The following is a 13,905-nucleotide window of genomic DNA, read 5'->3' as shown; positions in this document are numbered from 1 at the left end:
AATTAGTTAGGGGATCCATAGGAGTGTTAACGCTGAAATTTATTTTTTTCAAGTCAGTGTTAATATGAACCCGTGAACCTTTTTTATTTTTCTTTTTTTTGTAATGTTGTTGTTGTGCGGCTCTTTTCGTAACTGAAATGACTTTACTGTTACGCTTTTTTGAACGGTTTGTTACATTCTACTTGAAATGGTTTCCAAATGCCCTTTCACCTTTTAAAGTGCTTGTTAATTTAACAAGTAACCTGAAAGATGTGTGGAGTTGTCATTTTGTTTATTAAGTGTCTTTCTTGTTACTCAAGATATCCGAAACGTTCTTGCCCAGCTTCTAACAGGTCGCTTAAAGTCACCTCGTCTGTAGATTATGAAAACGCAGGCAGGGTCTTCTAAACCAAGAACAAAAAGAATGTGAGCGGATATCTGCGGCATGATCCGGAAAGAAATATAGATATATCCAAGCGTGCGTTTAAAACCAAAAAACTTTATTATTCCTCTTGTACGAACATTCGAGCAAAGTACAGAGTCTTCGTCTTACGCGTTTCCCCCATGTGGGCTTAATCATAGCCTATAGACTCTCCAAAAAAAAAAGTATTTAAAATAATGTCCAGCCAATCAAAATCAAGAAACCTAGATTAACACCTGAACACCTACTTACAACATAAATGAAATCCCATGAACTAAACATGAGAAAACACGTAAATATTCCAAACAAATACATAGATAAATGTATGGCATATATATGTGAATACAGAATCATGAAACTTATAGTAAATAATGTAAATATAAATGAAAATAAATATCTTGTGATAATTTATATCAATAAAAAAAAATTATATATATTAAATATAAGTAAATCATTGTTTAAATCCATAAACAAGTAAATTCGAAATCTGATCTTTAAATCTAAATATGAAAAAAGCCAATAACTCAAATGAATTCAGAACCATGATTAATCACAGTAATCTATAGCATAAAATTAGACTGAAATAAAGCAACTACTTATCATTACAGTAAATTGATCACAATAGTAATAGACATAATGGGGGGGGAGAAAACACAGAATGATAGCAAATAAAATAAAAAAAACAATGAAACAATTCCTTACCTATTCTATTGATACCAAAAAGGAGCCTTAGTACCCACTTTAAAAATCCAAAATACCTCCTTACGAATAACAAGGGCCTCAATATTACCACCTCTGATACGTAACTTACAATTTTCTATACCTAAAAAAGAAAAATATTTTTTAAGTCCCCACCATTGCATTTATGAAAATGTCTACTAGTACAACATTTGAGAGGGGCCCCCTATATATTCTATATTACTGGCTAAGCAGGTAAATCATGTGTATGACATTTTTTAGTATTACAGGTAATGAAATCTTTGGAAATTTTGTTTTTAGGATGAATATAAAAAACTAGTTTTAAAAACAATTGACAGCAAATACATCTCGTAACCCAACACACCAGCTAAAAAGAAACCCAATTTATGTTGGCAACATCCCACTAGTAGAATAATACTCCACATGAAGTGCAACATGACCAGAGAGAGATCCCTCCAGAGATATTGCAGATGACTTCTTGGTATCATCAAGGGGATCCAGTGATATAAGAACCATTTGGCTCATCTCGTTTGCCCCCTTTCTTGTTGTAAATACACAATCAGTCCTCGGACTCAAGTTCGTCTATTTCTACCTTATAAATGTATTCAAACCATTTTACTCTCACTTTGATCACCATCTCTGCGGATCTGGGTCTGTACGGAGCCAACGGAGTCTCTATTTCCCTGTCCGACGCTGCCTGCGGTGTCAGCTTTGATGCTGTGGAAAGAGAATGCCAGGACTTCCATCACTGGTCCTACAGGTCCTGGTATTTTTGATATATCTTGCACTAGACATGAGCAAAATCGCTTCAGACGAAATTTACGCTTAGTGTTTGCTGTGTTCATTCAGGTAACAAATTTTGTTTTGTGGCTGTACAGCTCGGTCAAAATTCGGGGGCCATTTTGATTTTAGGACAGCCGTAGTAGTAGAGCCCTGGGCCTGGGCAGGCAAAGACTGTCATATGATAGGCACATGCAGTCCTGTGGAGCAGAATTGAATTTCCCCAATATTTTGTATTATACATATTATATTGTTACTAATATTTATCAATGAAGAGCAATTTACACTTCCACAGGTTTGTCAGCTCCAGTCCCTGTAATGCACTGTAGTAGTCACTACAGCTTCTTCAATCCACCCCACAACTGTACATTTTTCATACTAAAGCAAACTTCCAGTATGGTAGGTGAGCAACAAGCATTACTCAGCCTCTGCTAAGTTTAACTGTCACTGTCTCACACTCCAACTCTCATCAGTCTGTACACTTATATATCTAATGCTTGCACCTCCCCTTGTAAATGCTGATTGGCCAGAGTGAAAAAAGTAAGGAAAAACTCCTGCAGGTTGTTGGACCCATCAATCACAGCCATAATCATCAATGTGACCACCTCCCACGTTTTTGGCTACTTCTACCTATCAGTCGTTTTGCTACACACAGCCCCTCCCACTTTGCCTCTTCAACGAGAGCAAAAACGGCTTGTAATAGCGGTGGCTACATGTGGTGACAAATGAATGAATCCCGACAAATTTACGAACTTTTGCAGTTTATTTTCGTTTACTTAATGTTGATGACTAAACATTGTTAGGTTTTATAAATTGTGCTGATGTATTACATATATGATGAACTCTGGCGGCATCTAGTGGTGTGCTTGTTTATTACCATTTTTGCCCTGCTGTAAAATCTTATTTGACCTTTGGACGTGTTTTCAAGCCATATGCCTGTCCTATGCGTTTATTAAAATAAAAGTCGGTTAATAAAATACTTTTAAGTAGGGCTGAAACAACGAATCGATAAAATCGATAATAATCGATAACGGAAATCGTTGTCGACGATTTCCGTTATCGATTAATCGAGTGATCGATTCGTTGTTGGCTCCTTTTACTTACCTCCGCGAGCGTTCCCTGCTTCCGCTACACGCTCTGCACTGCGTGACGGATGTGACGCGTTCCGGAGGTAAGTATTCTTTATGTCTGTGCGAATCGCTCTGTGCGAGTGGCTCCGTTCGCACAGAGCGGTTCGCTCTGTGCGAGTGGCTCCGTTCGCACAGAGCGGTTCGCTCTGTGCGAGTGGCTCCATTCGCACAGAGCGATTCGCGGGGGTGGGGGTGGGGTTTCAGGGGATGCAGGGCAGGGTGGGGGGGGCAGGCCAGGGTAGGAGACTGAGTGCAGGGCAGAGTGGGGGTGGGGGTGGGGATGCAGGGCAGGGTGTGAGTGTGGGGGCAGGGCAGTAGACTGGGTGCAGGGCAGAGTGGGAGACTGGGTGCAGGGCAGAGTGGGGGTGTGGATGCAGGGCAGGGTGTGAGTGTGGGTGCAGGGCCGAGTGGGTGGAGGGTGTGAGTGTGGGGGCAGGGCAGAATGTGGGGGCAGGGCTGGGTGCAGGGCAGAGTTGGAGACTGGGTGCAGGGGCACAGTGCAAAGTGCTGGGTGCAAAGTGCCAGGGCTGGGTGCAAAGTTCTGGGTGCAAAGTGCCAGGGCTGGGGCAAAGTGCTGAGTGCTGGGTGCAAAGTGCCAGGGCTGGGTGCAAAGTGCCGGGTGCAAAGTGCTGGGTGCAAAGTGCCAGGGGTGGGGCAAAGTGCTGAGTGCTGGGTGCAAAGTGCCAGGGCTGGGTGCAAAGTGCTGGGTGCAAAGTGCCAGGGGTGGGGCAAAGTGCTGGGTGCAAAGTGCCAGGGCTGGGTTCAAAGTGCTGGGTGCAAAGTGCTGGGTGCAAAGTGCAAAGTGCTGGGTGCAAAGTGCCAGGGCTGGGGCAAAGTTTCTTGAACAGTAATAGTCCACCTCTTTTCAGAATGTTTGGGGATTATTTTGTTTCATAAATATTGTGTTTGGGTTTTTGTACTTTGAAAATATTGTTTTTTTATTACATCATAACAAAATAAGAATGTTAATGTAAATTTTAAGTTGTTTTTTAACATCCAGTTCATTAAATTATTTTAAATAAACAAAAAATTTGCATTTTTTTTTATCCGATTAATCGATTAATCGAAAAAATAATCGGCCAACTAATCGATTATTAAAATAATCGTTAGTTGCAGCCCTACTTTTAAGCACACATTTAATAAGTATTGTAACATCAGTTTGCCCATCAGGCCTTACATAACTGGCTTCTCTCTGAGATTCTTCTTAATCCTTATTTTAACCAAAACGAGGGTTATAATCAGGTGCCCTTAAAAAGTGGGAACTCATACTCAGGGTGCCTCACAAAGTAAAAAAGGGAAGCTGGCCACAGAAGCCACGATAAAAGGCTGGACGACTCGGCAAATATTGAAACCTAAAGCTTAATTGTCCACTAAAAAATGGAGGCATTTGATGCACAATACAGTAAAATAAATATCTTCTAACAATTCAGATGGACATGCACACGGAATAAACCAAATCACGGAGACCAAATCAAATATCTTTAGTTTTATCTGAGTTCCCCTGAAGTTTGTACCTGACACACAGGGATGAGCCAATTCAGTGAAAGGGATAACCATGGATGGGCCCAAAATAACACTGGTGCACGGTGCGCAAAATGCATTCGGACACATTTTTTATTTAGTTTTCGGCGCATTCATTTGTGGACAAAAAATTTAGTTTCCTGACCTATACATTTGGACCAATTTGGCGCAATATTTTCAATAGGAGAGGTCTCTTCCACCAGGCCCGGACTGGGACAAAAAATAGGCCCGGGCATTTAAGACTGAGCAGCCCATTTTTATTTATTTATTTATTGATAAAGCCCACCCTTCATGTACCATCTTTGCATTTCCCCAAATCACTTAAACATTCATGATAGACACAAACACTTACTCACTCATTCACACAAATCATTAACACATTTTCATTAATGCAGTCTCACAAATCATTCAAGCAATTCATCCACACATGAATTCATTAATTCTTATACGCATTCACACAATTCACCCACACATTTATTCATTCATTCTTGTACGCATTCACACTGCCCACTCTCCCCATCCCCTTCTTATCTGCCCCTTCTAACTATGTTCCCTCTTATCACTATGTACCCCCTTCCCCGTTTCTCAATATGTACCCCCTCTCACTATCTATCCCCTCTACCCCTTTCTATCTAACCCCTCTCCCCCCCTTCTCACTGCACCCCCTTCCCTCACCCTACTTACCTTGTTGCCGGTGTAAGCAGCAACTGCGACCGGGCCCGCCACTCTAGGGGGCCGGGCAGCCCCCACCAGGGCCGGCCTTAGGGTTGCGCGGCCGCACAGGGCTTAAATTAAAACATTGGGGTTTTTTTGTTGTTTTTTACATGAAGGATGTTAAATAAAGCAAACAAAAAAAAAACCCCAATGTTTTAATTTAAGCCCTGTGCGGCCACGCACCCCTAAGCTGCCCGGCCCCCTATAGTGGCGGACCTGGTCGCAGTTGCTGCGGGCTTAAGGGGCAGGTGCCCCTTATGCCCTGCGTTAATGCGGCCGCATAGGCCCAGTCAGTCCGGTCCTGACTGAGCCTATTTTAAGGTAGGGGCCTGGAGCTGCAGCTCCATCAGCCCCTACGTCAATCCGGCCCTGGAAAATGCCCGGTGTGCCCGATGGCTAGTCCGGGCCTGTCTTCCACCATCTGGACTCACGTTTCAACAACATTTACTTCATGCAGCAGCATCTTAGGGTAACATCTTGATTCAAAGAAAGGGAGAAAGAGAGAAAGACAGAAAAGAAAAGAGAAAGAAAGGAAAGAAAGAAACGAAAAAAGGAAAGGGCATATTACCTATCTGCATCTGTTCTAATGTAGCTGATTCTTTGCCTCTGTTCTGTAAGATGAGGGCATTTGTCACTGAGTATGACTCCAATGAAATGTAACAAGAGTTAATTCATCACCAATGTGTTCCTATGAATCCAAAAGCACAAGTCTGGTAAAGTAAGGCATACTTCCCGGCAGTCCCATTTTTGTGACTCCGTGGCTAGCCTCACCCCTCCATGACTCTTGCCACACATCTCAACACAGTTCTTCCGCTTTCCTCACCTGAAATGTTGGGGTGTGTAATATGGCCCTGGGCCAAGTACTTTTACCATTCTATTGGGTACTGTATTAAATGCCTTAGCAAAATTTAAATAGATCCAATCGGCAGTCCTTATCAGTTCTAAAGTTTTTAGAGCATGTAGAGTTTTTAGCAGCTCAGCCGTGCTATTCTCCTCTCTGGCATACCTGGGAGGTCTCTGGGTTAAGACCTGCTCCCCTGGGTCCCCAAGTCAATTTATTTTGTCTCCTGGCAGGGGTGCAGCCTGTAGCTACACCAACTCCCCAAACACTCCAACCCACATTCTGCCTAATTCCTGTCCACTTTCCCTGTGTGTCAGGGTTCCACCCTGCTAGCCTGGGCTATGTGATAATTATAACAATGTCATGTCTACCTGCAGCCACTAGTGGAGCACCCCTTTCTAATTACTTGGGACAACAGAGCCATGTTACCCGAGTTTAGCCCTGACCTTATATACCCGCTCTGTCTTTCAGTCTGGGCCTTTGCATTATTTGGCTCTGGTTCCTGCTTGCAGCTACAGTTCTGTGTACTTCGTTCTGATCTCCTGTGTATGACCTTGGCTACGTTCACGATCCAACTTTGTGTACCAGACCCCGGCGTGTCCCAAACTCTCCTACCTGTCCGAGCCGTATGCCCTGCCTGAGGGCTTCCAAGTCATGTGCCCTGCCCGAGGGCTTCCAAGCCGTTTGGCCTCCCAGAGGGCTCAGGTCTCTGCCTGGTTCTTTCTCAGCATCACCCTTGCCAGTCCCAATCCTGCTTTCCTTCTGTTGTGTGCCTGTCTGTACCTACCTACCAGTCATGATGCCTTAAGGCAGGGGTGTCCAAGTTTTTTCTGCAGTGGGCCACTTCATCAGAATTGTATAGGTGCGCGGGCCGCACTCATTTTTCACTGCGTGAAAATATGGCCTTTAATAAAATATGCAGATTAAAATAAAGTAAATGACACAAAACCTTTACTTTTCCTCTCACTGATTTCTGGGATTTCTGGGATTTCTGGGCCTACAAATTCAGGATTCTGGATAGTTCTATTTATTTTAGGGATGCACTAAAATGAAAATTCTGGACCAAAAACGAAAATCACTTAGCCGAAACTGAAACTGACCCCCCCACACTTTTAATAAAAGTAAGTTACACACCAAAATTGTACAATAAAATTATATATTATGATTGTTAACAGCAATCTCAGGCATACCCAGATTCCAGCATGTACTGGTTGGCTGGGCATTGTATTTTTTGTCCAATTTTAGTGTGTAACCACACTTTTATTAAAAGTAACACACCACAATTGGACAAAAAAATCAACAATATGACTTGGCATGATAGGAGTGTGATTGCTAACAGCAAACACACTCTTTTTATACCCAGGCAACCAGTGAATGCTGGAACCTAGGCATGATGGGACTGTGATTGCTGTTAGCAATCACACTCCTATCATCCCAAGTCAGCCAATACATGCTGGTACAGGGTGGCTGTAAGTGCAGACCCCATACTGCTGGCAGCATCAATACACAAGGGGGGAAGCTAGCCAGGTTTCAGCATTTACTGGCTGACTTGGCATTATAGGAGTGTGATTGCTAACAGCAATCACAGTCCCATCATGCCTAGGTTCCAGCACTTACACGTCCATGCTATCACACACACACAAATTCATTCATTCACAGATTCATTCCCTCAATCAGGCATACTCATTCACACAACCTCCCCCACCCCCTTACCTGCTCTACAGCTCTCTCAATGCCGATCACAGACTTCAGCAGGGGGCGCGGCCTCCCTCGTTCTCCCCACAGAGGAGGCAGGACTGGAGCAGAGAATGGACCCTCCCACAAGTAAGCAGCAGGGCTCTTGTGATCTTGGCTGCCGATCTCACGTGGGCCGCACCTCGAGGTTCCGCGGGCCACATTTGGCCCCCGGGCCGCATGTTGGACGCCCCTGCCTTAAGGGGTACAGACAGAGCCCCTGGTATGCCCTGCAACTGGGCTCCTACCCGACCTGCTTGCCCTGGTCCTGACCCCTGGTCCCCTGCTCTTCTTTGTTTGCGTCCAGAAGCCTATTCCGCTGGAAAATTAGTCTCAATGTGGAGAACAGGCTGCCAAGGATATCCATTAAAAAGCCTACTTTAGGCAGTTACAATCCAACCACATGATCTAAATAAGTGTTCTGATCGCAGAAACCACTTTGTAAATAATATATTACTTTAAAATGGGCTGTTTTATCTAGGTATTTAGAACTAATGGAAATAGTAATCACTAGCCATAATATTGTCCATGGATTATTTTACTGCTGAAATAGATTTCCCAGTTTTTTTATTTTTTTCTTGTTATTGCATTGGATATTTGGTACTTTAGATTTAGATCCCTACTGTTCTTTTCTAAATAATTACCAGATCATGTGAGTCATGTTTATAAGATTTAGATTAAAAGTCTTCATCATAATACAACACCCTTCCAGTAACTCTGTTACAGCCCAGACCTCTGATGAAGCTCTGAGGAGCGAAACATGTCAGGGGGGCTATTTGTGTGAGTTTTGAATAAGCCTGTGTCACTGGTCATAATTCAATTATTTCTGTTGTTAGGACTGCAGCCATCAACAATATATATGATTTGATATTATTAGTGTTATACGACTGTGGGCATATGTCCTCCTGTCACAGCGACGTATACTTTTCATGGTAGGACTGGTGACACTGGTGTTTTTAAACATCTTCTTTTTTGGTTATACCTTTTAACAAACACATTAATAAAAGTTATATCTTAGGGTGGGGTAATAATAAGGGTACTTTTGATCCCGGGAACGGGATTGGTTTGTTTTTAGTTGTAACTTACCCTTGTCCCCGCTGGGGCATTATTTTGGAATTGTACTTTAGATTTAGATCCCTACTGTTCTTTTCTAAATAATTGCCAGATCATGTGAGTCATGTTTATAAGATTTAGATTAAAAGTCTTCAGCATAATACAACACCCTTCCAGTAACTCTGTTAAATATTATCTCTATGGATGAATAGCTATGATGGGGTCAGGTCAATAGTAAAGCGGCCCAAAGGGTAAATCAACTGTACAAAACTAACAGTACAGAATCCTCTTTATAACTGCTGACATTTCCAACCGTTTCAACATAAAATCTAAGTTTTGTAAATCCGATTATATATTGGCCATCGTTATTATCTTCTTTGCCCGCCACCATGTGTGTTTTTTCTCTACTGCGCATCTTCCAGTGGTTTTTGATCACTCCACGGCTGATGGCCAAGATGTAGGGGCTGTCAAATTTTAATATAAGTAAATGTATTTATTGAAACTATTTATAGCTTGTCCGTCAGTGTAATTATTTTAGAGACATTTACATTAAACGCTCACATCATTAAGGCTGAGATCAGCAGCAGCCGGATTTATGTAGTGATTAAAAAACATGATTACGTAGTTCAACATTTCCCTAATATCCGTATTTTCATTGATTAGGATAAAGGCAAATATGCCCTTTTTAGCAAATGCTAATCTTCTCAAGAAGAGGGGCAAACTCTGTTATGGGCATAATCCAAAAATCATTACAAACTCTGTGCCCTTTTAAAGCAAGTAAGGGTGCATAGCCCCCAGGTTGAGAAGCTTTGTTGTACATTAGCATTGGCAATACAGGCAGCACAAAACAAAGTTAGTTTCACCCTAAAAAGTTAGAATTTGGACATGGTGCAAAATAGGCTTCATGGTGCTACCACCAGTGGTGTATTTACCTTGGGTGCTGCCCTAGGCCTTCACAGCACACAGCACCTTTTACAGCATCCTATGTGGACGCCATGACAGCTTGTCACATTCCTCCATAGAGTAAATGGCCATGTTGGGGAGATTACCCTTGTAACTGGTCTATTAAGCCCCCTGGTTTTGCGACAGCGGGACTGCCGCCCCCCTGGATTTACCACCCTAGGCCTAGTCAGTCTTGGCCAAAATATGCTGCTGGCTACCACACTAATAGCTTCTGGATCTCCTCCCTTTATCCTTTGGCTCCAGTAGGATTGTATTTTTTTTAGTAAATTGTATATTAACAGATTTTCCCGTCAAAGCGAGTTTGCTTCCCACTTTAGTTCTATCATTAACAATGCATAGTTAATCTTGTCTAACCGAGTTAATAATGTGGTGGTATAAGCCAACAAGCAAAACGTTTCATCTCAGTCGATGTCTATCGGTTCATTTGTGAGGCAGGAGCTGTAAGTATTTTTGTTGCTCAGTAAAGACACTGTTTATTGATTTTTTCCCCCGACAAAATGAAATTGAAATTGATTATAGCTGGCATTGTTATGCAAGATGTTCATCCTCTCTTTGCTATTACATGGATACAGAGCTTAGATATAAGTGACAAGACCTAATGTTATCTCTTTTGTTTTAAAGACTTCTCCGGAGTGGAGACATGGAAGTCACTGTAGTTGTGATCACTCATAGTTCTACTGATTCCCCGTAATGTTCTAATAACGTTGTTTACTCAAATACAGTAAACCTCTCATCCAACATAAACCTTATACTGATCATTGTAACATAACAATATGTTGTGTTTTTTTATTTATTTTGCTTTTAGATGAGGAGGCCTTTTTTCCTCGTTGTGATCCTCTTGGTAACAGGGTGGCACACTGGGTATAGCGAGCCGACAGCCAACAAACACAATGAATGTAATGCTGGTATCCCAGGTATACCAGGGGCCCCAGGAATGCCTGGCCACAATGGACTTACTGGGAGAGATGGGAAAGACGGACCCCCGGGGGAGAAAGGAGACCCTGGTACGTACTAAGAATATATTGGACACTTTTGACGTAATGGTGAATACACTTTTGGCTGTCTGATAGCGGCTCAAAAATAAGCATGTGATATGAAAACAACCACAGTCCACATATAATTATGGAAATTATTACTATATATATAATAAGAGTAATGAGATATGTGCTCCTGTGGTAAAGACCTCTCTTTCCCCGCGGGTGACTATGAACTATAGCTAAATGTACATACTGTATATATATATCATAAGGCGTTACTGATTAAACTCCATGTTAGAGCCATGCTACACCTTAGCTATGGCAAAGAAAGAGTGAAGCAAGGACTATTCCTGCATAATACTTCTCTGTGAAGACATTCCCCATAAGCTCTATAATTCCCAATACTTCAAGACCATCAGTCGCCTGCATTGATAGTCTTTCTCTGCCAATGCCTTAGGAACACATATACATTTTTATCTCTTGAAACCATTAATTAGCTTCACAAACTTTTTTTCCATTGTGATTGCTTGACTTAAGAACGTGTCGTGCTCACTAAAGTCTTAAAGTTAGGTATGGGCTACACCACAGTGTATAGCGAGATTATATATTGTCTTCTGCTGCATACATTAAGAACATCTTTTGGGCTTTGTTACTGGGATAATTCGATATCACTTACTACAGAAACCAAATTGCTGTAGACTGGAGTATGCAATCTTATGTTTTTGGTTGTTCACTTTTTTTCAGGTGAATCTGGAAAATCAGGACCTGTTGGGCCTCCAGGTAAAGTAGGTCCACCAGGCGTTACTGGTCCCAGTGGCCTTCCTGGTCCTCCTGGTATTCCAGGTCCATCATGGTCACCTGAAAAGAGTAAAGTCTACGCCTTTCATGTTGGTCTTAAGACCTCAGCTCCGCCATCCAACACACCAATTAAATTCACTAACGTTTTTTACAATGAACAAAATATTTATAACACAGAGACGGGTAAATTTCTTGCTCCGGTAGATGGATTGTATTTTATAACCTATCAAATTACAGTATACTCGAAAAATGTACACCTTTCACTCCGACATAATAATAAGATTGTCCAGTACATGTATCATGTATATGGTTCTGTCACTCATCAAGCTTCTGGAGCTTCGATTCTAAAGCTTAACAAACATGATGAAGTTTGGCTGCAGGACGTTGATGGTCATAATGGTCTTTATGCCGATAGCAATGACGACTCCACATTTTCCGGTTTTCTAATTGGTTGAGTTGATTTATACATTTGCAAATATATTCTGAAAAGTCCAAATTTTTGTTAATGATTCAATCTTTAGTTATATGTGATTCTTTTTCATTGAGTCAATATAGAAAAAGATTTCAAGCTGCATATGTTTTTGGGACCTTGGAGGTCTCTTTTCTTCTCTGCATTCCATTAACAGTACTCTAGAATTAAATGTATCGCATATGACCGTAACTCTGTGTTTTCTTGGATCAACATGGCTATATCCACTTTCCTTAACCTAATTCAAATATAGCACATAGACCAGGGATAGACAACAGGTATCTGGCCATCTTCAATGTTCAACAAAGTTCTTAGGAAGACAAGGAGTGTGTTTATGGCCAGCTAACCATGATGGGAGCAATAGTTGGAGAGCTAATTATTATATTAAAAAAGTGTAATTGTACAGACTAAAGGCTACTAATGTTAAAATGTTCTTCAATAAATGTGATTACAAAATACATTGAGACCGTTCAAATAATGCATGTGTGGGTGCAACAAGCACAAGATGCTATCTCCATTGGCAAGTGAGAGTGATATCATTTTTATCAACTAAATTCAACAGTGCTGCACCATCATAATATCGCCCAAAGAAATACAGTTTCCTAAAAAATATATAAATTATGTTGATAATACCTTGTAGCAAAGAGCTGCCCACTCAAAAAAACTCAACACACAGCCACAGACCCCTAAGTGGAAATCTCCAAATTGGGCCCAATTACCAATTTCCCTCCCTGGTGTCATGTGACTTGTTAGTGTTACTAGGTCTCAGGTGTGAATGGGGAGCAGGTGTGTTAAATCTGGTCTTATCGCTCTCACACTCTCTCATACTGGTAACTGGAAGTTCAACATGGCACCTTATGGCAAAGAACTCTCTGAGGCTCTGAAAAAAAGACTTGTTGCTCTACATAAAGATGGCCTAGGCTATAAGAAGATTGCCAAGACCCTAAAACTGAGCTGCAGCACGGTGGGCAACACCATACAGCAGTTTCACAGGACAGGTTCCACTGAGAACAGGCCTCGCCATGGTCGACCAAAGAAGTTGAGTGCACGTGCTCAGCGTCATATCCAGAGGTTGTCTTTGGGAAATAGAGGTATGAGTGCCGCCAGCATTGCTGCAGAGGTTGAAGGGGTGGGGGGGCAGCCTGTCAGTGCTCAGACCATACGCAGCACACTGCATCTAATTGGTCTGCATGGCTGTTGTCCCAGAAAGAAGCCTCTTATAAAGATGATGCACAAGAAAGTCCGCAGTTTGCTTAAGACAAACAGACTAAGGACATGGATTACTGGAACCAAAGACAAGTGTGTGAGCACTGGGGAGCTACAGTTCATTGAGGGAACCATGAATGCCAACATGTACTGTGACATACTGAAGCAGAGCATCCCCTCCCTTCGGAGACTGGGCCGCAGGCCAGTATTCCAACATGATAACGACCCCAAACACACCTCCAAGATGACCACTGCCTTTCTAAAGAAGCTGAGGGTAAAGGTGATGGACTGGCCAAGCATGTCTCCAGACCTAAATTGAGCATCTGTGAGCATCTCACTTGAGGGCATCCTCAAATAGAAGGTGGGGGAGCGAAAGGGTTTGGCCCTTATATGCCACTCTGCCCCAGATATGCCTTACACACCCCATATGCCACTCTATCTCCCAGATATGCCTTATACCCCCTATATGCTACTCTGCAACCCATATATCCCCTATATGTCACTTTGCCCCCCAGAAATGCCTTATAACCCCATATGTCACTCTGCCCCCCAGAAATGCCTTATACCACCCATTTGTCCCCAGACTTATCCCCCATGATTCCCTCCCTGGTGTCTAGCGG

The 13,905-nt window shown here is 42.3% G+C and overlaps 1 protein-coding gene across 1 annotated transcript; it reads left to right on the top strand.

Annotated features, from left to right (window-relative positions):
- Positions 1–1,813: 1,813 nt before the first annotated feature.
- On the top strand, positions 1,814–12,065 carry LOC149288958 (uncharacterized). The gene is made up of 3 exons (XM_089491209.1): positions 1,814–1,948; positions 10,641–10,839; positions 11,557–12,065. Exons 1-3 carry the CDS (start codon positions 1,814–1,816, stop codon positions 12,063–12,065), a joined length of 843 nt encoding a protein of 280 aa, XP_089347335.1.
- The last annotated feature ends 1,840 nt before the right edge of the window (positions 12,066–13,905 follow it).

This window comes from Sceloporus occidentalis, unplaced genomic scaffold, assembly GCF_023333645.1.
Source record: "Sceloporus occidentalis isolate IW3139 unplaced genomic scaffold, rSceOcc1.0.p SCAF_49, whole genome shotgun sequence".
NCBI lineage: Eukaryota > Metazoa > Chordata > Lepidosauria > Squamata > Phrynosomatidae > Sceloporus > Sceloporus occidentalis.
Note: the sequence above shows the minus strand (reverse complement) of the source record. Positions and strands in the feature narration are given on the sequence as shown.

What these genes read in the sequence shown, in the direction of transcription:
- LOC149288958 (XM_089491209.1), top strand. Translation starts at nt 1,814, where the DNA reads ATGCTGTGGAAAGAGAATGCCAGGACTTCCATCACTGGTCCTACAGGT. An exon ending in TGTTTGCTGTGTTCATTCAG is followed by an intron (nt 1,949 to 10,640) that starts GTAACAAATTTT and finishes TTTTGCTTTTAG; the next exon opens with ATGAGGAGGCCTTTTTTCCT. An exon ending in GGGGGAGAAAGGAGACCCTG is followed by an intron (nt 10,840 to 11,556) that starts GTACGTACTAAG and finishes ACTTTTTTTCAG; the next exon opens with GTGAATCTGGAAAATCAGGA.